This window comes from Ursus maritimus, unplaced genomic scaffold, assembly GCF_017311325.1.
Source record: "Ursus maritimus isolate PB19 unplaced genomic scaffold, ASM1731132v1 scaffold_9, whole genome shotgun sequence".
Lineage (NCBI taxonomy): Eukaryota > Metazoa > Chordata > Mammalia > Carnivora > Ursidae > Ursus > Ursus maritimus.
The window spans coordinates 5082587-5106963 of record NW_024427107.1 but is presented as its reverse complement, the minus strand read 5'-3'; the positions used below and the strand labels follow the sequence as shown (position 1 = coordinate 5106963).

Genomic DNA, 24377 nt, shown 5'->3' with positions numbered 1-24377 from the left:
CGTAAAACTTGGAGGTGGGGGGCGCCTGGGTGGCACAGCGGTTAGGCATCTGCCTTCGGCTCAGGGCGTGATCCCAGCGTTATGGCATCGAGCCCCACATCAGGCTCCTCCGCTATGAGCCTGCTTCTTCCTCTCCCACTCCCCCTGTTTGTGTTACCTCTCTCGCTGGCTGTCTCTATCTCTGTCGAATAAATAAATAAATCTTAAAAAAAAAAACTTTAGAACTTGGAGGTGGGAGCAACGTGACAGATGAGTACCGAACACACTAGAGCTTCAATGTCACTGAACATTGTTTCTTCCTGGCGGTGGCTTGGGGTCAGCCATATACTTACTCCCTGTGGAGCTATCATTCAAGTTTTTAAAATCTTTGTATGAATTTTGTTTCTTCATATTGCTTTGAATATCTTCAAAAACGGCAAATTTTCATCCTTTGAATCAGGTGGATTTTTGGACATTGTGAGAGTCATTCCAAACTAAATGTAGTGTAAAAGATTGATAATTAACCTGCATTACTATTTTGAACAGAAAAATGAAGTGAGATTAGTTTGTAATGGGCATTTCTCACTGGTACAAAACAAATACAAAAGAGGAAGGGCTCTAAAAACATTGTGAACAGTTTTTGAAATATAATCTAATCATGACTTCTTAGGAAATTAACTGTATAGAGACCTCATGGTTCTTTCCTCATTTTCCAGACTGATGAACGATTCAATGGATACAGCTGATCTTTATGTACCTGTGTTAGTACACTGGTTTTGTAAAAGTCCTAATACAGTGTCATCCTTTTTCAAAAATTATGCTTTGCTTTATGTTTCTAACAGATAAATGTACCTTAATTGATTACCAGAAACTGTTTGCAAAATAGGATTTTTTAATGTCGTTGATTAGAATAAATTTTCTTAGAGTTTGAAGGAACTCTTCACTGAAGGAAACAGCTTGTTTCCTTTCTCTAAGTGTTAATACTATCTTTTTTTATAAAGATTTTTAAAATTTATTTAAAGCACAAGCAGGGGAAGGGGCAGAAGAAGGGGGGGAAGCAGACTTCTCTCTGAGCAGGGACCCTGACGAGGGACTTGATCCCAGGACCCTGAGATCACCACCTGAGCTGAAGGTGGATGCTTAACCAACAAAGCCACCCAGGCACCCCTCTAAGTGTTAATACTTTCATTTGCAAACCTACGCAATGGTTCACCCAACTGGTATGGGCACATGTTATTGGTTAAGATTTTTCATTGACGCTTTATAATTTAAGCCAGCTATTAGAATCTGAAACAAAAGCTTTTCCCGCAACAACATTGTCTCCAATCCTTTCTTTATTCCTTGACTTCTTTATACCACCAAACTTAAAAAAAGTAATTAGCAGCTAATTAAATGCATACTTAACTATTTCACTCCCTGACTAATTTATAGTCGACTGGTTTAAAACTCATTGGCACTTCTCTGCCTCTCCTGGCAGTATTAATAGAAATAGTTAAAAAATAGAAATAAAATTTAAAAATAAAATAAAATAAATGCAGTGCTGTTTTTGCACACTAGGTGGCCATGTATTTCTAAAATGGGGATTCCCAGGCAATTACAACACATCTCTCACACTCTGAATATTCTAGTTGTACAGTGTTCAGAAAAGATCGTTTCTCCACTTAGTGGGTGAATGGCACTTGCAAGATAACTGAGCTCAAATGTTAATCATTGTTCTTTTTCCTTTACTTGTTTACATGTATGTATAGCTTCCACATTTTCCTTTCTGATATTCCATCTAGGGAATGTGGTAGGGGAAGAGCTAGGCAATTCAACTTGGATCAAGCCCTGAAAATCAAACATCTCTGTGAGAGATGGAAATGTTCAAACTCTTATAGTTTCTTTAGATCACCTGAAGATGATTAGAAAGTAGCTCACAGGAGAAAATAACAAAAAACAAAGAACAGGAAGCTGACATTTCAGAAAATCTTGAATGTTGGCAATCTATCTCTAAATGTCCCTTCAGAGGGGCATTCTTCACATATGGATAAGCCTTCACTTTAGGCAGCATGTCAGAGAAAACCAGAAGCCTGAATGACGTAACTGATTTTTCCTCTGATTAACACCGCCACAAATAGCACTGAGTAGGCTGGGGTCAATCTGCTTACTCCAAATGAGTGACTTTTGAGCAGCCTCAGAGGAAAATAAATGACTGAGGAACCAAGGAATCTATTAACTATAGAAGCAAATCCTCTTATATTATTTCTAAAACACACATAAGATGCACAGAATGGGACCAGCTTCTGAGATACAGTGGAGTGCACCAATACAGACCCTGGTCTTTGGCAGATGGCCTGGAGAGCCTACTGCTTTGGTGGTTAATTAGCAATTGTCTATGATGGTTTCCAGCTTTGGGTAAAATTGATCCCAAACTTTAATAACTAAATTTCTTATCGGTTTCTGTATTGTCAGCAATTTTCCCATCTAAAATGTCAGTTTACCTTTCTAGGATATGTAGTATTTTCGAAGATTTTCTTTTTTCAGGCAGTTTCTAAAATGTATATGAAATTGCTATGATGACCTTTTCTTAAGAACTCACAAAAATCCATGAGTGCCTGAGTGGCTCAGTTGGTTAAGCAGCCAACTCTTGGTCTCAGCTCAGGTCTTGATCTCAGTGTAGCGAGTTCAAGCCCCACACTGGATTCCATGCTGGGCATTGGGCTCCACACCAGGCATGGAGTCTACTTAAAAAAAAAAATCTCAAACTCACAAAAATTCTTTTCTGAAATCTGTTACATAATTGGTGCCAGTATTCCTAAGAGCCATCTCATTATAAAGCATGGGTTTATAACATTTATATTTCCAAAGAAATAAAACATCATTGGTTGTTGACTCACATCGCTAGTGCATATATTTCAGCATCACTTCCCTACATGATTTGAATCAGAGAATCAATGTGATGTTGAAAACTAATACCTTCAGATCATGCCAGTATTCTTCTAGCTAGTCTACTGGTTCCTAGGTAACACAAACCCTTAGTTCACGAGCTCCTGTGTGTGTCCCATACTGTGCTAACTGATATTGAAAAGAGAAGCTACCTCGTAACCTATAGACAGAGCAAATGAATCTGTGAAAAGCACTTGAATTTAATACTATATTTTTTACTGACTCAGCTGTCCAACGCCAGGATGTGATGGAAGTGGCCATGTCACAGGGAACTATGCTTCTCATCGCAGGTAACTTACAACCTACTACATTTTATTCTAATGTAAATACTTACTCTCACCCATTCTAGGAAGATATTATCTGGATCCGGAATTGAGGAGTGAGTTAGCTGGGGATTTTTGTTTTGTTTTGTTTTTTTCCCCAGAAGTAAAGCTAAGTTAAATCATCTGGCTTTTTATTTATACAGTATAGAAATCATGATTTTTGGTCAAAAATAGTTTTCTGATCCTATTGTGCAGGTTATAAACCAAAAGCTAGAGTTTATGTCAGGGCTTTGGTTCTGTCTAACTTTAGAACTCGAGTGAAACCAAGGTAAGATAATAGACTGCCTTGGGTTGACCATTCACCTTGCGGAATGTGGCATCCTCAGCCCTGGGCAAATACCAGATCAAGGTGTTAAGCAGTGCGAACAACTGCATTTACACTTTCTACTTACCTTCTTCATTGATATGATTTGCTTTCCTTTTGGGCACCGGTTTAAACCTTTAAGCCACCACCCTTTGGTGTGCAATGGAAATGGACTCCAAATCAGTAATCATTGCATTACTGAATTCTAGAGTTGGGGAGTCTCATTGGGTTAAAGCCCTTCATTTGATAAAGTGCAAACCTGAGTGTATGAGAAGTAATTGAGGTGTCCACAAGCCCAGACTGGTTTGAGTAGCAAAGCCAGATTCAAACCTAGTTATATTTTTGCCAATCCCCGTCATCAATAAATTTAGCATATGTTCACAAACTCAAGATGCCATTTGAGTTGGATCTGTATATGTCAGTGTCGTGTGTTTTGTTTTTGTTTTTCTCATTCCTCTTTAGTGTTTCTGGATGTCCTTTAGCAGATAAGACTCTTAAATCCCTCATGGCTGCTAACTCTCAGGAGCTTAAGTAAGTATTGGAATCATGACCTCCTAGCTTTTCATTCACTGTGTTAAGACTCCTCTCATTGAAAACCCATAGGGGTTTCCACTAACAAGCAATAAATCATGACTGACTAAATTATAACCAATGCATTCTTTCACCACAAAGTCCAAATGACTGAAAACAACTCATTGTAATTTAATTTAGTTCATTTGCTTGCTTTGGGGATTTTTTTTCTCTGTAATATTTTTTAAAGTAACAATGGGATAAACATAATATTTTTTCTGCTGATTTCAGAATTTATACACTAAATCAGACTTAACGAAGGTGTGGCAAAGCACTTTCATCATCTAATCTTAAGCAAACTCTATAATATTTTACCTTATGGGAATTTTGAATAATATGCCTGTCCTTCAATTCCAAGACCTAGACACAATTTTGCCTTATTTCAACCTAGGATCTCAAAGCCACATGTATATTAACTTCTACTTATTGATTTTATTTTTCCTATTCTTCTTTTATTCCAAATTCCTCACTTTTTTTCACATCGTATTATATTACATATAGAATAATAAAAAGTTTTAATCTACCTTATGTCCTTTAAAATATAATGGGGTATAAATTTAGAAAAGATAAACAATAACATTAAACAAAATTAATGAAACTTATTTGCAATAATAATATTTTAAGAAAAATGAGTGCCACTGAGTCTAATGATAAAACAATATTTGTATAAGTAGTAGAATCAATATTTGATGTCTAAATCACAAGTAAAATTTCAGATATTTTATTTTCTTAACGTTTTGTTAGTCTTCCCATTTTCTAATTTGTTTAAAATTCTTTCTCTAAAAATTACAAAGAATAAATTTATGAAAGAAGATGTGAATGTGATATTAAGCAGATATAAAATTTGGAAATGTTAACACCAGAAATAGTGAAGGGAACTATGAAATAAGCAACTTTTCTCATATTCAATATGTAAAGTACAGTTGATTGTGTCTGTATAGATTCTGGAAATCATGCTATAGATTGCCATTTTTCTAGACTGAAATGTAAGAATGTTAGGTTGAGACATGACTGACAGATTGAAAAGAGAGGAGTGCCAAGCATTCTTACTCAATCGGACTTATTTATCTTGGTTACTCAGTATTTATTATTTAATCTTAATTGTTCTAAACTTGTACATTTCTGTACCTTAGTAACAGCTATCAGTTCTCTTAAGTAGTTTCTCTAAACATTATTTCTAGAAAAAAAATGTTGATAACATATTGAAAACATGTAGATTGAGAAGTTCTATAGCAATATTCAGTATTTACATGTTTTATACAGCCATCTGATAAGTAATATCTTTAGCTTTTTTCTATAAAAAAGACATTTATTGACCTTTTATTTAGAAATTCAGTTTTTACTTTCAAGTGTATTTTAAGCCTATTCCTACTCAGCATTCCAAGTAGAATTGGATTCCCCTTCCTCTTTTCCCATTTTCATTCCAAATTTAGTGGTTGATTGTCGATAATAGCTATGGGTAGAGTTTCCAAAAGGCCATTTAAGTTGGGCCATGAGGCAGAACAGAACAGGTGCAAATGACTTAGGTTCTTTGACAATTATGGTAATATGCCAAGTCTCTGGAGCTCACACATACCACTGTTGTTCATCTGAATTTAATGGATTATTGTGGTAGTGGAGCAAATCAAAGAAAATAAATTATGCACAAAAACAACTTGGAAAACTTTTTTTCTTAAGCAAAAAAGAAAAACTTACAGAAGGCCGGCAGTAGGTTGTGGGCCAAATTTTAGGTTCCTTCCAAAATAAAGTTTAAAATTTGAAGAAAAAAAGAAGGTAGGATAAAAGTTAATACATTGTCTGCTAAGCATCACCCAGGAGATAGGTATCTTAACATTTTCTTGAAAAACGTATTCTTGGCCAAAAATTCATCACATTTAAGGAAAAAGAGTCCCACACAAAGCAATTCATTGTGTTTAGTGCTATCTGAATGTGTCATGATCCCTCTCCCTCCACCACAACCATGAGGCCCGCGTGCTCTGTTCCTTCGTTTTCCAGGTGTCCAACCCCAGGTTGTGATGGTTCAGGGCACGTGACTGGAAACTACGCTTCCCACAGAAGGTAAGATCAGTTTCATTTCTGAAGTAGGGAAATCAGAATGCTGACAGCAGTGGCCAGTGACATCATGTGGTTTGGTTTTGTTCTTTGTTGTCTGCATATTTAGTTTGTCCGGCTGCCCTCGTGCCAGGAAAGGTAGTGTCAAAATGACTCCTACAAAAGAAGAAAAAGAAGACCCTGAACTCAAGTGAGTGTGGTAGTTGAGGTGTGGTAGTTGAAGTGTTGTCAGATGCAGCTTGTTGGTCAAATGGGCGGGACGTTGGTTGGGATGCAACTGAGCATTGACTGAGGTTGGGGGGGGGACACCCTTTTAAAAGCAAGGACCCTTGAAGCGCCAGTCAGAGCGTTTAAAAGCTTAAGAAAATTATCTTATTCCTAGCTATGTGTACACAGTTCTTTGATAATGCAAAAAAAAGTAAGTTTATACTTTTTCCAGTTGTTTTAAAGAAAACAGCATGGTGGAAGTACAAGCATGACAAATATGGTAACATTTCCCCAAAAAACTTTAATTTTGGTTAAGGTGAAATTTTATCTTATATTTCTTACTCTACAACATATCTAAATGTGTTATTGAGACATTTAAAAACCAACAACATTCTAGTGCTATGGGCAATGCGCTGTGTAATGTAGGGCAAAGCAGTTAACATTTTCTACCCGTAGTCTTTGGTTGGAGGCAGCATAACAGTGCTTATGTGGTTGACTCTGGAGCTAAAACGTGTGGGTGCGAACTTGACTCTACTTCTTGTAAAATAGGTGGCAAGTAACCTAAGTTCTATAAGCCTCATTTTCCCCACCTAGAAAATGGGACAGTAACACTCTGTGCCCAGTTTGCAGTGAAGATTACAGGAGATAATGTGCAAACCTTGCTTAGCTCAGGCCTGTGGACCACTATTTCTGCTAATACAATGCTGTTTTGCTGGTTACAGTGGCATTTTTAAAAACTCTTTGATTCTACCACTTGCTGTCTGTATCATGGAATCACCCCTGCCTTCTTATTCACCTACTTACAGCACTTTGTGTCAGTTATCTAGTGTCTCCCAGCTGGTAATGTCTCTGCTGTGTCTCTCTAGATGTCCTGTGATAGGGTGTGACGGCCAAGGTCACATATCAGGTAAATACACGTCCCACCGCACAGCTTCTGGCTGTCCCCTGGCTGCCAAGAGACAGAAGGAGAATCCTCTCAATGGGGCCCCTCTCTCCTGGAAACTGAACAAACAAGAGCTACCACACTGTCCCTTGCCAGGCTGCAATGGGCTGGGCCATGTAAATAATGTTTTTGTCACCCACAGAAGGTAACATTTGTTTTCTGCCTTTTGTTGTGTTGTTGTTGTTGTTGTTGTTGTTGTTGTTGTTGTTGTGATTGTGTGTCACCTCAATGGCTTTGGGTTGAGGGGGGAATCCCTCCTTGAGTTCATGAATCATAGCCTTTAGATAGTGCTGCAAATCTTGCCAGATAGATGTTTGACTCCTTCGAAGAATGAAAAATACTATTTCCTCTGTTTCTGAAAATTTACTACATAGTTTTTAAGTGCTGTAGAAACTGCATTTGTTTTTTGTTCTTTTGTATTCTCAAATTTGCTTATGCTGCTGTTTTTTAATGGTTTAGTCTTTTAATGGTTCACTTCAATTTCAAGTGGTAGTATATACTCTATTGTGTATGTAATTGTAAACTTTCTCTTTACATATTTATGTCCCTCCCTCTTGTGAACTGGCTCAATTTCAGGCCAAATTGTAGTTATTTTGCTGCTGGGGAGATGTGACTCATCCCCAGCAGCCAGAAAGAGAATGACACAGTGACTACTAAGTATACGACAGGATGAGAGAGATTTAGAAAACCCTTTATAGTTTCACAATGACTTAATTCCTTTATCACTGAGTGTCGTGGATTTCAATGGAGTCCTTTGTTAGGAACACTGATCTTAGTCCGGCTTTTGGTTCACATTCTATATAAAGAAAAAGCGCTAGAAGATTCACTACACACTTCTCCAATCAAGCAGGGCCCTTCTAGTCTTCTGGCCCCTGTGCATGATGCAGATTTTAAAATCCAATGAAGCTTTAGTGAGCCCTGATGCTTTGCTTATGAGCAGTATGCAAACGGAGCGAAGCTGGGGCATTCTATATTTTGTGTGGTTTTAAAGACACATATCAACGGTATCAGAAAATTAAGCCTTCCGGGAATTGCTGTTTTAAGTGGATATACAGCCACATCTGCTTGTTGAGAAAACCTACATTTTTTAAGTGGTTGATATTTTGATTTTCAAATGCGTGGTCATGCTCACAATAGCCCACATTGTTTTATTCTGAGTTTGAATCCTCATTTCATATTTGGGAGCAACAGTCACAAATCAAGTGTGCCTAATGGCATATTAACTGCACAGTAGCTTGACTTTCTTATCATGGACTCGGTAATACCCATGTTAACACTGATAATGAAATGTTAATGCTGTACTATGATGAGCACATCCCTCAGTCAGCAACAACAGAATTATCTTTAAAAATCATGAAGTTTTAAATGATGACACTAAGGCTTGGTGAGGATAGGGAGCAATAGGGGCTCTCACCAACAGTGGAAGAGTAAATTGATAGAGCCACTTCAGGAAGCAAAGTGCCTTTAAGGAGTCCAGTTAAAAAAGAGCAAAGGAACATGCCCTGCTACCCAGACACCAAGCTGATGCCTCCGAGGGTCTCCTGCACACTGGAGCCCAGACACATGTCTGAGAACGTCTGTGCTAGCATTGCTCTCAAACTGGGAACAGCCCACGTGCCCACTAAGTCACGCGCGCAAGTAAACAGTGGTATCTCCATGGGCGAGGAGGGCTGCCACACAGTGGTGACAATGAAGAGGTGTCCTGGGCGAATTTTAGAACACAGTGCTGAGCAGAAAAAATTGCTGAAGAGTAGGTGTGGCATGATTCTGTTTCCAGAAAGTTAAAAACAAGTAGCAATATCGCATTTAAAAAGCTAGGGAATCGTTAACCTACAATTCAAGACAATGGTTATGTTTGGGGACAGGAGAGGCGAATGTTGAGGGCGCGGGAGCTTCAAACATGTTCCTGTTTGAAGGTAGAAGGTATTCACCTTGAGAGTATCGGTTAAACTGCAAATACACACTGTGTGTATCTATGTACATATTACCTATTTCATAATATAAAAAAGAAAATTATGAGTTCAAAAATTAGGCTTCAACCCTAACACCAAGATATTATTCTCTAGGAGAAAGGAAATAATTATGTGTTAAAACAAGTGAATAAATCAGATTTCACTGTTCGTCACTAGAGAGTTGTCTTGCTACTTGAAAGATTTAAGAGACTGAATTTACTTTGAGGTACTCTCTTTAAGGTGGAATGCTTCTCTTTACTATATATAGAATATAATGAAATAATGTAATAAAATGCTTACCTTATAGCCTGGCACATAATGGTGTCTGACCCAGACTATTTCCTTTCCCTTTCATAAAAATTACATTAACATATGTGTATATATGCAATAATTTATCAATAACTCATTAAAGTAGGAATGACTTATGCTGATACAGCACAATTTAACCTATGATACACTTTTATATATTGTGTATTTTGCCCCTCAGATCCCCGGGGTTGTTCAGTACTCTTTCCCAGCCCTGACAATAGCTAACATCTATTCAGGGCATGCTCTGTTCCAGTAGAGAGCACTGTTCTAAGTACCTTAGGTGGTTTATTCCTTTAATCCTTTACAAAACCCCGTGAGCTCCAGAGGTAGTACGATTATCCTCCATTGACAGAAGAGGACAAGCACAGGGAAGTTCAGGAATTGCCCTTGCACACAGCGCTGGGACAGCAGAGCCCCTATCGTGAGCACCATATCATCCACATCCTTGGTGTTCAGTGGATCTGTGTGCCAGACTCACAGTCTCTCCCCAGCCATTCTCTATGTCAACTTTGTAATGTTTCTCACTCTAACATGCAGCAAAACGGGAATAATTACAAAACTTACCTTAGTGGATGGTTGAGAACAATTCAATCCATGCATTTACCTCAGCATAATATTTACAGACTAATTATTTTAAAACCGTGTTTTAAGTCTTGCATGACAAACTTCTACTTTGAAAAAATAGCAGTCTGAGAAGACAAATGTTTTTATATTAAAGCATACAAACACACAGACTTACACAGACTCTCACACACAGACACACACACTCACAAAAGATGGATGTTTGTAGCTTGGGACTAGAACTTCTATGACAAATTGACCTCATTTAGTGCTGTGCCGTAACTGTCATTTTTGAGGGATTTTTTTTTTGAGGTTTTTTAATATAAATAGTAATGTCCATGTAAATTGTATCATCTGCTATTTCACTTTAACAAGGCAGATGAAGATATGGTTTAAAATTGCCATGATATGTGATAAAATTGCAGAGTCATCAAAACCATAAAAGCCATTTTTCCTGCCTTTGCAATATGGACCCCAGACTTTGACAGTGACACCCCAGCCAACCTCCACCTTTTCTTAAACAGCAGATTAAAGCCCCATGGAGGATGTGGCCATCCTCAAAAGGAAAAATGACTTTTTATAATATTTTAACATCCCAATTTTTTTAGATTTAAGATTTGTTTTATACCCTGGAAGATGTAACTACATTGGAAGATGCAAACCATCGAGTGAAATTGTGAAACCATACCCTCACTTTCATAACTTAACTATACCCTTAGGTTCTAAGTCACACAGCTGTGCACACTTTCTTAACTCTCCTTACCACTGTGTTGCAACTGGACATTTATTGCCTTGTTGTTGGAACAAAGCAGATTGTTCAGAGGATAGTCAGGGAAGTTCTCCTGAGCTATTAATAGCCATTACCATTACATGACAGGTGGACTTACCACAGGTCATTTTTTTTTAAGATTTTTTTTGCTTTATTTGAGAGAAAGTGAGTGTGGGGAGACAGGGAGGGTGGGGGAGAAGGGGGAGTAGGAGAGGGAGAGAAAGAATCCCAAGGAGGCTCCTTATTCACTGTGGAGCCCATGCGGGGCTTGATTCCACAACCCTGAGATCATGACCTGAACCAAAATCAAGAGTTGGACACTTAACCAACGGAGCTACTCAGGCACCCCACTACAGGTCACTTTTAAAACCCACCTTACCAACTAAATATTAATCCTGTTCATGACCGTTTTCTGAGAACACAATACATGACATAGAATAAGACAGACTTGTGCAAACTTTTCAGAAAAAGAAAACAGATAATGAAGCTTATATAGGCCACACTTCACAGTGAGAAGCTTACAAAATAGAAAAATCTGGTTCATCTTCTGTTTGTGCTTTTTCATTATTTTCTTTTCCTATGTTAAATATTTCATAATTTATCAAATTTTGGCAAATCACATAGCCTTCTTTTTCTATGTGGTATTACATATCTGTTATTTTTAGATTTCATATAATCTTCATGTAGAATAACTTTGAATTCACTTAAAAATACATTCACAGAGTACCTGGGTAGCACAGTTGGTTAAGCAACCGACTTGGTTTCAGCTCAGGTCATGATCTCAGGCCCCACATCTGGCTCCACACTCAGCGGGGAGTCAGCTTGGGATTCTCTCTCTCCCTCTGCCTCTGCTCCCCCCACTGAAATAAATAAATAAATAAATCTTTAAAAAACCCACATTCATATAGTAAACATTTATTAATAGCCATGCTTTAGAAGCATTTCTTTTCACTTTGCCAAGTGTCTAATGTTTGAATTGAAAATGATTATTTTGTACATGAATTGCAACTAAATTTCTGTGGGGAAAAATATTCTAAGTGGCTGATGGTGACAATTTTTAATGTTATTTAAAAATTGTATCTCCAAAAATACAACAAAATGGCAAAAGAATGAATGGTTGCTTAGAACAACACAATCATCCCGTCATGTACTACAGCAAACAAGTTTTGTTCAATGTTGTCACTGTCATTTGGGTGCAATTTAAATAAAATAGATGACATTAACAAAAGGAAGTGCAGCTGAAGAATACAGTGATTAAGGACAAGGTGTAACCCCACTGCGGAACAATACACAGCCTGCAGGGAGCGCATCTGAATATACGTATGATGGTTCTTTTCATTCTCCTTTCAGGGTAGAGATTTTTTAAATGAAAAATAATGTTTTAAAAGTTAAAGAATCAATTAGAAATGTTCCCATGTCCCAAAAGGTATGCAATATACCTGTTTATTTTTATTATTTTGGGCTTGTATTATTTGGGCTCATATTATTTTGGGTTTGTATTAATTTGAGTCATTCTGTAAAGACCACAGTACAGTATGTAAAAAACAGGAGGAACTAGATTCTGCTTTATTATTCATGGAATTTTGACTAATTTGGAACAATTCTTATTCATAATATATATTACCATTTTGCATTTACAGAAAATAAAGTAACCACTCCTAACAAAAAAGGCACTTATATAAATGCAGAATAGTAACATTTTAACAAAATTAATTAAAAGATAATATCAGCAATAGCTATTTGAATTTTGATTTAAAGAGCAAAAACACAAAACATAATTATATTATCTGCTTTCGTGTTCATAGATATTAGGTGTTATTTCTACAAAGAGACTGTAGATTGTAACGTAATTAGTAGGCAGACAAAGACTTAGTAAGTGGTGAATACAAAACTTTCATTTTTGTAAGAAGTAACGTGTTAAAAAAAGAAGTAATATGTATTTCACACATTGGTATAATTTCTATTCTCACAGCTTGTCTGGATGTCCTCTAAATGCACAAGCCATCAAAAAGGGCAAGGTCTCAGAAGAACTAATGACCATCAAGCTCAAAGCAACTGGTGGTAAGACATAGAGCTAGAGGCTGCCATCCCCACCAAGGCCTCAGCTGTAGCTCCCCAAAGCGTCCACATGCCAAATTATTCTCTATAAGGGAAGTGCAGTTTTAATACACAAGAAAGATGCTTTCCTTGAGTTTGAACTAAAACCATAACTTCATCTAAAAATAATTTCTTGGGTTTTTTCCTTTCCTTTGTCATAAGTATCTCTAACACAGAAAATCAAGCATTGCTATTCGAAGGATTAAGACACACCGGCTGAAATTTTGTCCTTCAGTCCTCAGAATGACAGCTTTCGCGTGAACAGGAGTGTGTGTGTGTGTGTGTGTGTGTGTTCCTGGTGTAAGCCTTCATTTAAATTTCAAGAAATACAGTTTTTGGCATCTGTCTTTGAATCCTTAAATTTTGTTCCATCCTCAAAATATTTTTATGATGAATCCGGATGATTTAAATTTATATCTGTATTTCCCTAGTGTCAGTGCCTTATAGAAGTTAATAGATGCAGTTTCTGAGCTCTATCTTTGGATCCTCCAATTTTCCTTTGGTTCTTAAGTGCTTTTCCTAAGATTTCCCATCAATATCATCTCAGGCACGTGTTGTTCCCTTAGATCATCATTCTAAAGTCTAGAAACAAGGGCAAAGCATTGTTTTACTTTGGAGATTGATGTGATGGTGTCTTTGGCACATAATTGGAATGGAGTAACCGTTTTTACTTTATTTCTTTGAAAGCATTGCCCAATCTTTTTAATTTGCCTATGATTTTTTCAAAAGAAGATATGCAGTATCTAAGAGAGGGAAGCACTTTTGAGCTTCCTAATATTTCCCTTTAGAGGCTTTCATCTGCTGTCAGATGCATTATCTAAAGTGGTCGCTTAGGGGCCCACTCTCCCTCATGGAGCCACCACTAAGAGGTGAAGGGGGTCAGTTTGCCTGTGGAGGAGGAAAGGCACTGGAGGTTAGGGACTGTGCTAGACATTCTTTCCAACACTTAGGTGCTCAGTAAAAGTGCTTTCTCCAGATGTTTTCATGTTCTTGGAAATACTCCCCACTTCTCAACTGCCTCTTAGCACATTTTCTGTGAAACCGGCACAATTTAATATTTATTTATTTATTTATTTGTCACCTTCTTTCAAGCAGTAGTTAAATGTTGGGGAGTGCAATGCTACATTTAGAAAAAGCTACTTAGAAGTTAATTCAAAAAAAATGAGACAAAAGGAGATCAAAGATAAGAAAGCAAGATGGGACAAGCCTGAGGATAATAGTAGGAATGTGCGAAGCAAGCCATTTCACAGTGGGTAAAAAGGGATCTCAGATTTGACTTTCAGCTTTTTAGAGGCCAGAGCAAAAGGAGAATGTAATCACTATGAAAACCACACCGTCAGTGAGTAAATTCAAAGCAAAACTTTCTCTGAAAGTGAGGGCATGAAGAAAATATTTCCGATGAGTCTTCATTATAAGAACACCAGCAACACCTTTAACAGTAAATATAATAGAAATCACAAGCTGTTCCAATAAAGACAAGAACAAGACAGTAAGCTTTTGGCACTACAGCAAGTTACAGTGAAACTTTGCAGAGTGCCAGTGACATGTGGGCCGGGCGCACACAGCTCTGCTGGGCTGTTCAAACGCCCCAGGGGATGGTTATAGTAACCTGGGAGCAGCTGGACTGCACACACATCTTTCAAAGGGTGCTTTATAAATCGAGCATCTTCAGCTGAGCTTTCAAAGGACATGGAGCAACAGCAAGGTGGCTGGAACACATTGACAAGTATCTGATGTGCATTTACTCTAACTGGGCCAGGAAGCTGGAAAATTACGTATTTTCATAATCTAAGAGCTAGAGGCTGGTGCTCATCTGAAGCCTGAGAACCTACAATGACTTGTATGTGAAGAAAAATCCTTCATCCGAGTTCAAGTCAGTGGTCAGTGGAGGGTCAGGGAGGACCTAAAGCCATTTGAGGTTTTCTCTAATGGCGTGCTATCCCCATAATCCCCTACCTTAAAGCTTGGACACAGACATGGTTCCCTGGAAGACTTATAAAGCAGGTGTAATCCAACATTCCCCAGATCCTAAAAAGAAATCAAATTGCAATAAACTATAACGTGCATATGACTTTAAACTTCTTGGTGTGCTATATTAAGTTAAAATAGGTACAAATCATTCAGGCAATTGGTTGGTTTATATAACATGTTAGGAGAATTTTACCTACAAACCAGTTAAAACATGGAAGGTCGACACCAAAAATGTTTACGTTTATTTTAGAAGAATTAATCCTTATTTCCCCCTCCTTGCCATAATTAAATTGCCATGCTAATTTTTTAAAGACCATTATTGGTCCTTGATAATAAAATTAGAACATCTGTACATGAATGAATACTTGTTTTTCTGTTCTTTGTGAGACAAATAAAAGTTAGAATGGTTGACCTATATATATGTTCTTGTATTTAGTAGACCCTTCTAGTTCTTTCCATGTGGCAAAGTATCATGCTTTAAATATTGTGATACATTATTCTTTTCTGGATAGAACTCTATCTAACTACTTAAAGCTCCTTATACGTTGAGCATATCTGCTATATACAAGTATTTACAACCCTTATAAATTTATACAGAATATTAAGTATCATTATAAATTATGTAATCCCTAATTATGTATATTAGGCATAGATTTGTACCAAGTAAAGAAAGCATATTCTTTTGCTTTTAAACAGGTAATTTATAAAAAAAGGGAAAAAAAAAGGGTCGCTGAGATAGTTCCACTAAAACATTTAGTGGAAAGTTTATATGGTTTCCTTGGTCAACAATACATGGCTAGTCTAACCCAGCACTCCACTTCTACTTTCTATTCTATTGTGCATGTATCTGTCAAGGAACATCAATGCAAACATTAAATGGTAATTTCAAAGCAGATTAAATATCCATAAGTAAAGGTAGCATTATAATGGTTAAGAGAGCATATTCTGGAACCAGAGAGCTTGTGTTTTAAATCCCAGCTCTACTGCTTACTACTTAACCTCTTCATGCCTTGGTTTTCCCATCCATAAAATGAGGTAAGAAGTGTATCTGCCTCTTGGGATCCTTAAAAGAATCAAATGAGTTCATTTTTGCAAGTGCAGTGTGAAACTCAAAATCTGTGGCATCCTCTCAGTTCCACTCAGTGACAGAGGCTCTTAAAGACTGTGTACGGAGAGGAGGTTGACAGATAAATAGATCAATAGAAATAGATAAGGTTATGTATTCATGGAAAGACATTACAAAGAGATTGGCTCTTTGTAATGTCCCCCAAAATAAAATAAAATATCTCCCCAAATCCCAGAAATCATAATGAAAACAGTTCACTTATTCATTAATTGCCTGAGAGTTTATGGAGTGCCTATAATGTCTTAGATCCCATCACAATGTTTCTGAGTTCTCATTTCATGATCAGGCCTTCCCCCATAGGCTTCTAGGTACCTTTTATTCTTAGGCATCTTCCAAATGGCCCCGTCTTGATCAAGAGGCTTGAGTGTCCTCACTAACACTGGTTGCCAAGGGAATGTAATCCTAACTAGATCTCAGTACCAAGAACCCGGGCTTTCAGTCTTCTCACAAGCATCCATGACTTAACAGCCAAAATTAAACTCTTGATTTTCCTGCTGGAAGCTTCTGCTCACCTAGGCTCCCACATCCCTGGAATACCACTAGTTGCCCAGCTGCTTGAGCAGAAACAGATCGTCTTCCTTGATTCCTCCCTTCTCTCATCCCCTTCCTTCCTTTCATCACAAGCGCTGCAAATCCCACCTACAAGTTTTATGTTGAGTCCACTTCTATTACACTTACTTCCACTGCCACGGGGCAAAGGACCATCAGATGAGCTGGGACCCAGGTGATAATCTCCTAATTGGTCTTCTGGTTTCTGCTGTGTCTCTCTTTCTTCCCATTCTCTACTCAGAACTGAGTTATGCTTTTGAAAAGACAAGCAGATTACATCAACTCCCCTGCTTAAAATTCTTCACTGGCTCCCATTGCACGGAGAAAAACCCCAAGCTCTTTGTGAGGTGCCCCATTACCTGTTTCCTCACTCACGAGGGCCTTCTTATAGTCCCGAGATTAGAATTCCAATTCCCTTCCCACCCCGGGCCTCTGTGCTTTCTATTCCCTCCCCTGGGATGCTCATCCCAACCCAATCCCAAGCTTTTCATGTACCTGCCTTTTTACTGTATCACTAAAGTCTCACATTAAAAGAGGCTTCCCCAGTGAGAGTTCTCAAAACACCCTTCCTGTTTCCTTCATAGCTCTTCTTATTTTATCCATGCTTCCTTGCTTATTGTCTGCCTCAGCAGATATTATGTAAGAAACTGCCATCTTCTGAAGTGGAATTTTATTGCAAAGAGACAAAAAGGAAAAACAATTTGGCAAAGAAATATAGCAATAGAAGTTTTCATTTGCTCAAACAAGAAAAATTGCAAGTGCTGACAGCACCCAAAATACCTGTTTAATTGGTAATCTGTGCTCCCTGGTGTTGTCAAAAACAAGTATTTCAATCCCACTCATCTGAGAAAAGATCCTGTTCTAGGATAACAACTAGTAAAACTTGGTGCTCAGAATGCAACGCAATTCCCCAGATACAACCAGCCAGTTCAGAATAAACCCTGTGTCCTGGTTATTATACAACCATTAGTGTTGTCCTGGGTAATTGTTTATTGTTTTCTTAGGAGCTGTGTCACACTGTTGAGTCATATTCAAATTGATCTAGGTACTAAAATATCTGGATCTTAGTTGTTGGTTTGCTTTTCTTCTTTATTGAATCTCAGAGCCCCATATTAGATCAGTCTCGTGACATACTTTCTTCACTGGTGCATGCATAGCCCACTTTTATTTAGGCAGTTAGTTACTTATAATAAAGCAGTAAATAGTCACAAAATAGCCACCCGTTTTATCAAGCTTTATGTAAACAGTCAGGGCTTACATTTTTCTTAACACGTTACTGGTAAGAGTCATTCATGTTGTTTTGGTGGGCAAGTGGTGTGTTTCCAGGCTGGGCTTTTGTGAATGTGTTGTGTTCATCTTGTGCGTGCCTCCTCTTTGCACCCTCACCTGTTTGTCTCAGGTATGTACCTAGGGATGGAATTGCTGGGTCACAGAGCATGTGAAGTTCACGTTCAGGGGACAATGAACTGTTTTCCAGAGTAGTAACCCCAGGGCAGCGTAAGAGGCTAGAACTCTTTCAAACAAATTGTCAATTCTCTCATCCTTACTCTCATGAATTCAATCGTATTAAATCCAAATGCAGAAATTTACATTTATCCCTCCTAATTGTCGTCATCTCTTTGGTTCAGATTCATTATTCAGTGCTGTTAAACTCACCTCACATCCTGCTTCTGTCTTCTTTAATATGAGCTACTGTTCCCAACTTTAAAAAATACTTAAAATTTTTTTAAAAAATTTTATTCCTTCCATAAAATAGTGATGGGAAATAACTCCCATTCAATGAGAAACTATTATATATTCAGTACTTTGTAATTTATTGCATTAATTCTCACAAAATAGATTTTATGCCTATTTTATTGAAGAGGAGACTGGGGCACAAAGAAATTAAGTGTAGGACAAGTTCAAGAACAAGAGTCAAGGCCAGCGTTCGAAATCCAAAGCCCATGTTCCTTCTCCTAGATTGCATTGCTCCTTCTCCAGCTCCACATAGGGAACCCAAATTCTGTGTCCCTGGACTCTAAGCCCCCTGCCAACACCCCAGCTCTGCCTCCAGTGATGATTCGTAAGGTCCACACAGGTAGTAAATAGACAGCTAAACAGCATAATTCGTGTCGTAACTGTTCTTACAACACTGTGTACGAGAAGATGCACAGGCTCTGGAATTCATTCCTAGATCTGCCTGTTGCTCTGGACGCAGACGGGTTATACAGCCTCTGTCGGTGGTCTGTGTGGCCTCACTTAGTGTCTGTAGGATTCAGTGTCTTCATATGTGAAAAGGGTATAATGGAACATGCCCCAGAGCATGCAGTGAAGTTCAAATGAGAAATTATCTGCAGACATGTCTAGCAGCACACCTGGAACATAACAGTGCTACATTAAATGGTATTACTTTTCTACTCCCTTTTCTTACAAAGGAACTCTTTAACCCACTTTTTTAGAATCTTGGATATGGATTTGGGTAAAAATTCAACATTTCAAATTAAAGTCTAATTTTCACTTAGCAAACCACAAATTTAAACATAAAATCACTCATATTGTCACTGTCTCATATTTTGTTTGAACTCAGATAGTCTGACTTTTTGTAGGTTTAGAGAGTGATGAAGAAATTAGGCATTTGGATGAAGAAATAAAGGAACTGAATGAATCCAACCTTAAAATTGAAGCAGATATGATGAAACTTCAGACTCAGGTAAACACAACAATAACACAACAGAAAAGCTATCAGTTATCTTTAACGTGATCGCAGTCATTAGCAGAGGCAAAACATTAAACTGTTAAACGTGGTGTTAAAAAAATAAACTGATATCTTACAATGAATACACTGAGCATGTCTCGACGACACCATTTCTGTAATGCTTGGGTAAGCAGATCACCCTGGGCCATCACTGACTGGGTACCTGTAGGCAAAGCTACTCATGTTTTTGCCTTGGGCGCATTAAAGGCTTTAGAAGCAAATAAAGCCAATCATCCTGTAACTAGAGTCCTGCAGAGTGCATGGTGCCTTAGAAAGATTGTCATAAGAAGATATAAGAGTAGTTAGTTTTATCCAAAATTCAAATAAACAGAGCAACTTTTCACACTTAATTTTTCTAGAACATCTCTGAATGTGTATTTGTTAGAAACAGGTCTTTTTGGAGATTTTTCTGGATAGATTCTTTACTGAAAAATCCACGCAGTTTCTTAATTCTGTATTCCCCCATGTAACGTCTGCCCCATCCCGACTAAATGTATCTAAGTGGAAATTAAAATTTCAGTCCAGGAGTTTTGTTTTGTTTTGTTTTTTAAAACACTAATAATGACTATATTGCAACAAATCGGAAGGAAAAGAATAATGAGGCAAAGCCTGGGCAGAAGTTTCTTTCCCCCTTCTTTTTTTTTTGTAAAGGTTGTATTTATTTATTTGGCACAGAGAGAGAGCACAAGCAGGGGGAGCAGCAAGCAGAGAGAGAGGGAGAAGCAGGCTCCCTGCTGAGCAGGGAACCTGATGTGGGATTTGATCCCAGGACCCTGGGATCACGACCTGAGCCGAGGGCAGATATTTAACACCCAGGCACACCTCCCCCTTCCATCCTCTTCTGAAATGCAGGGTTTTTGGGTCTCAGGTTACTGAGCTCATAAGTCCTCACTCACAGCAGCTTAAGACAGAAGGTTTCAGTCCATCTGAAACACAGGTTTGGTTTCCTTACCCTCTGTGCCCAGTGTCATAATCTTTCAGAATTAGCAACCAGGTCTACAAAAGAGCTTGATGGATTGGTTTATGAATCATGGGACTCCTCTTGAGAACCATTAGTGAAGACAGCAAGAGCCTCTACACTCGAGGATCTTAAAGTCTAGAAGGGGGAGACAGAAAATAACAAAACAAGAATCATAAGTGACAAATTACACTGGATGGGACAAAGGCCCAGGGAGAAGCGGCCAGATTTCAGTATAAAATAGGACAGCTGGCTTGGCCTCAGGAAGAAGGACATATATGGGCAGATACTTAAGAAGCTGAGGGAGGTAGTCAAACAGGTATGGGATCAGAGGGTTTAAACAGTGAAAACCACAAGTGCAAAACCCCTAAATCTCGAGAAGGCTCAGAGTTCTCAGAAAAAGCAGAGTGAGCGCAGCTGCAGGCAAGCGAGCGAGGGAGGAATCACAGGAGATGAACCCCAGAGGTAACACATGGAGCACCCCAGGCTGTTTTTACTCTGAATGAGTGCAGAACCATTGTGGGGTTTTGAGCCAATGGTTAACCCAATCATATTTGACCTATATATATTTAAGAGACTTGCATTGGTAGCTGTGTTGAAGACAGACCAAGAAGAGATTGCATGGGGCCAAGCCAGGTGCAGGGTCTCCCATGAGAAGGCAGTCACAGTCACTCGGGTGTCTGGGCCCAGGGGCCGTCAGTGCAGGTGAGGACAGTCTCCATCTTGGATATTGTGAAGGAGGAGCCCAGTGGATTTACAGTATGAGAGAAAGAGAGCCTTCAGAGATACCTCGAAGGCCTGAGCGATGTTCAATTGGGAAGGTGAGAACTATGTGTGGAGCGAGTTTGGGGAAGAGTAGCAAAGCCTCACTCTTGAACACGCTGAGCTTGAGATAGCCACCATGTAGCCATGTGGAGATGTGGAATTTGCAACTCATGGGAGAAGTCTGGGCTAAAGATGTAAACTTGGGAATGTGATTCCAACTTAAAGCAATATGATGGGTTGCAGTTTTATGAGGAGAAGTTGCAGAGTACTCTCTCCTTGGCAGTCAGGGTCGGCGGATGCCTTTCCTTCAGAATCCAGCTGCTCACATTCCCAAGTTATTTCCATTTCAGATCACATCTATGGAGAGCAACCTAAAGACAATAGAGGAGGAGAACAAGCTCATAGAACAGAACAATGAGAGCCTGCTGAAGGAGCTGGCGGGCCTGAGCCAAGCTCTTATCTCAAGCCTCGCCGACATTCAGCTCCCACAGATGGTAAGTCCAAGGCACCTTGACTGTTCCATTGCAGTGCCAGCGCACAGTCACCACGAGGGCTGCCCGTCAGCAACCACACAGGTGCGGGCCACACTCCATCGTGTCTGACAGGCAACAACCTCCCTCGCAGGGGCCATGACAGATATACATTAAATTACATGAAGACCAGGGTTTTTGATATTGCAGGAATCATTTAAAGGTGAGGGTTTATTTAAAACTTGCTTTATAATGTAACATGAAGGTTAGTGGCCAAAGCTTCCTCACTAAAAGTTTATTTCCAAATAGAAAGCTTAGAAGGTTTACTGCCATTTGTGCCATCCACCCAACTCAAGAGCTGTAAAAAAATATATTTTTTAATTTGACGTTAAGCAAGAAGAACATACTTAAGTTCTCATACGGAATAAAAAAGTGAGCAAGTCATCATTATTTTCAAAATCTAAACATATATTTGAGTTTTGGCAACTATTTAAAATTCATAGATAATTAGTTCCTGTCACATTTTCATAAATATTACAAACATTTGGAAGAGACGCTACATTGTTGAATGCTTTTAATTTCCTTAATGCTTAGAACAAGTTTTTTAAAGCTGCAAATTTTACATATAGAATGATTTTAAGAAGCAGCAATTTAATGAAAAAATATGATTGGTTTACCTGAAAGTACTAAATCCCTCAATTTTCTCAACTTTGAAGCATGGAGTTCTCATTTTACCCAATTCCAAACGTGTCTCTTGACAATAAAAAAAAATCAATAATGTAATAATAAAGAACACAAAGGAAAATAAATTATTACTTTATGGCCAGTATTAATGGAAATTATTGGACATTATTATAATACTATTTATGAACATTGCCTAATTCATACTTGAAATTTGTATTTGTTACCATGTTTTCCTTCACAAATGCCATAAAAATAATTGTTACCATACAAGAGAACTTGTACCTTGTAGAGCTATATGCAAGGCATCCTAGTGGTGATTTTTAGGACCAATTACATTAGATGTTCACACAGACACCAAAGACTGAGCTTTGGCCTTCCCATCCTGTAGTTGAGGAAATTTAAGCTCAGAGTTCATGTAATTTGATCAAGGCTCCAAAGCCAGATGAGCCTGGCTTTTTGTGTGACCTTTATCCACTCTGCTGCCTGGGTCCTGGTCCAGTTACAAACTCCCCAAGAAAAGCACGACACAGCAAGGGCAGAAACTGAAAGGGAACAGAAAACCATGATTAGACAATACTCATAATTCAGATCAGTATTTTGCTGAGCACAGCAAGATAATCTTCAGATTTAGCAAGACTACCTTCTAAATAACAGCAATAATGATAACCTCCTTCATAGCTCTAGAATTTAGACCTTCTAGAAGTCCTTTCTTCCAAGCATCTTGTGAAGTAAGTAAAGCACATGTCACATGTTTTCAAAAAGGTGGGAAAATGGAGGCACCGGGAAATGGTTAGTAGCATGCCCTTTGTGTTATGCAGTTCCCTTCAGGCTCACGTGCAATTTACATGGATCAAGTGACCACTCTCTGAAACACCACATTAAGCAAAGGAGCTACCAAAACACACAAAAAGGATAAGAGATAGGCACATCTTGACTTGGTGAATCTGATGCGCTACCTGGAACAGAAACATACAAGAATATATTACAATGATGCCACAAGGGGAAAATGGCCAAAAAGGTGTCTGAGGATGAAAAAGGAAAAATTTCCACTTGGTTAGTGAGCAACTTGTTCAGATCTTAAATACCTTTAATTCCAGCCCAGTGTTATCAAAGGAACCACCTGGTTCAAGCAAAGCCCTCCTTCATAGCCTCTCCGACATTCCCCTTGTGTAGACAGGAAGTCTGTGTTACGCTGAGCATGTGCAGTTGAATCTGAGGCAGCCTCCCCAGAGAAGTAGTGCAGCTTTGAGGAGCCCAGCTCAGTAGCCAGACATCTACCCGATGCCGCTCCAAATTGACCACAAAATATTGAGAACTACAACAATTTCATTAATGGAGTAAAGAGGGAACAGATGACTCCCAACACAGTCTCTCTCCATCTCCCCAAACTTCAGCAGCCATATGGATCCTTCCCTTCCCTTTAAGACTCTGGAGTCACTGATAACTCTTTGTGTTACGTGGTCCTCTTTTGTCCCAGCCTGAGTGACTCTGATTGGTTCAATGTGTTTTGTCTTCATTTAGGGGCCTATCAGTGAGCAGAATTTTGAAGCATATGTAAATACACTCACAGACATGTACAGCAATCTGGAACGGGACTATTCCCCGGAATGCAAAGCTCTGCTGGAAAGTATCAAACAGGCAGTGAAGGGCATCCATGTGTAGGACCACAGAGCTGCCGGGCAACAGAAATTACAAACAGCAGTAACACAGACGGATCTGGAAGGGGCTCCTGTGCTGCTAAGGCACGTAGGTTGCCGTACTGAATTTACAATTGCAACATTGCACTAATTTTTTCCCCCAGCTGACATAAAAAGGAAAGAAAAACTATGATAGACTCTTTGGATTAAAAGCAATGCAGTCAAATATTAGATCTTATTTATTTTCGTATGTTTTAATTTTATTTCTTCATTGCACTCTTTTGGGTTTGTTTTTTTGTAAAATATATGTAAAATAAATGTGACATTTTTATATTTTATTTATTTCTAATCAAAGAGTTTTTTATCTTTTAACTGCATTTTGAAGTCTGCCATATTTTTACAAGTGTGTTTATTAATTTATTTTCCAATAGAATTTAAATAGAAATGCTATTCTCAAATCACATACCTTGCTGGGTTTAAATGAGAAAACAA

The 24377-nt window shown here is 38.4% G+C and overlaps 1 protein-coding gene across 1 annotated transcript in view; it reads left to right on the top strand.

Moving 5' to 3' along the window:
* Nucleotides 1-24090, top strand: part of ST18 (ST18 C2H2C-type zinc finger transcription factor) — a 105945-nt gene extending 81855 nt beyond the window's left edge. The window contains exons 14-22 of the mRNA XM_040626145.1: nt 3132-3194; nt 3994-4062; nt 6097-6159; nt 6263-6343; nt 7227-7448; nt 12867-12955; nt 19223-19326; nt 21445-21588; nt 23770-24090. Of these exons, the coding sequence (XP_040482079.1) occupies nt 3132-3194; nt 3994-4062; nt 6097-6159; nt 6263-6343; nt 7227-7448; nt 12867-12955; nt 19223-19326; nt 21445-21588; nt 23770-23910 (976 nt within the window). The 3' untranslated portion in view covers nt 23911-24090. The remainder of the gene's footprint in view (nt 1-3131; nt 3195-3993; nt 4063-6096; nt 6160-6262; nt 6344-7226; nt 7449-12866; nt 12956-19222; nt 19327-21444; nt 21589-23769) is intronic.
* Nucleotides 24091-24377: the final 287 nt, after the last annotated feature.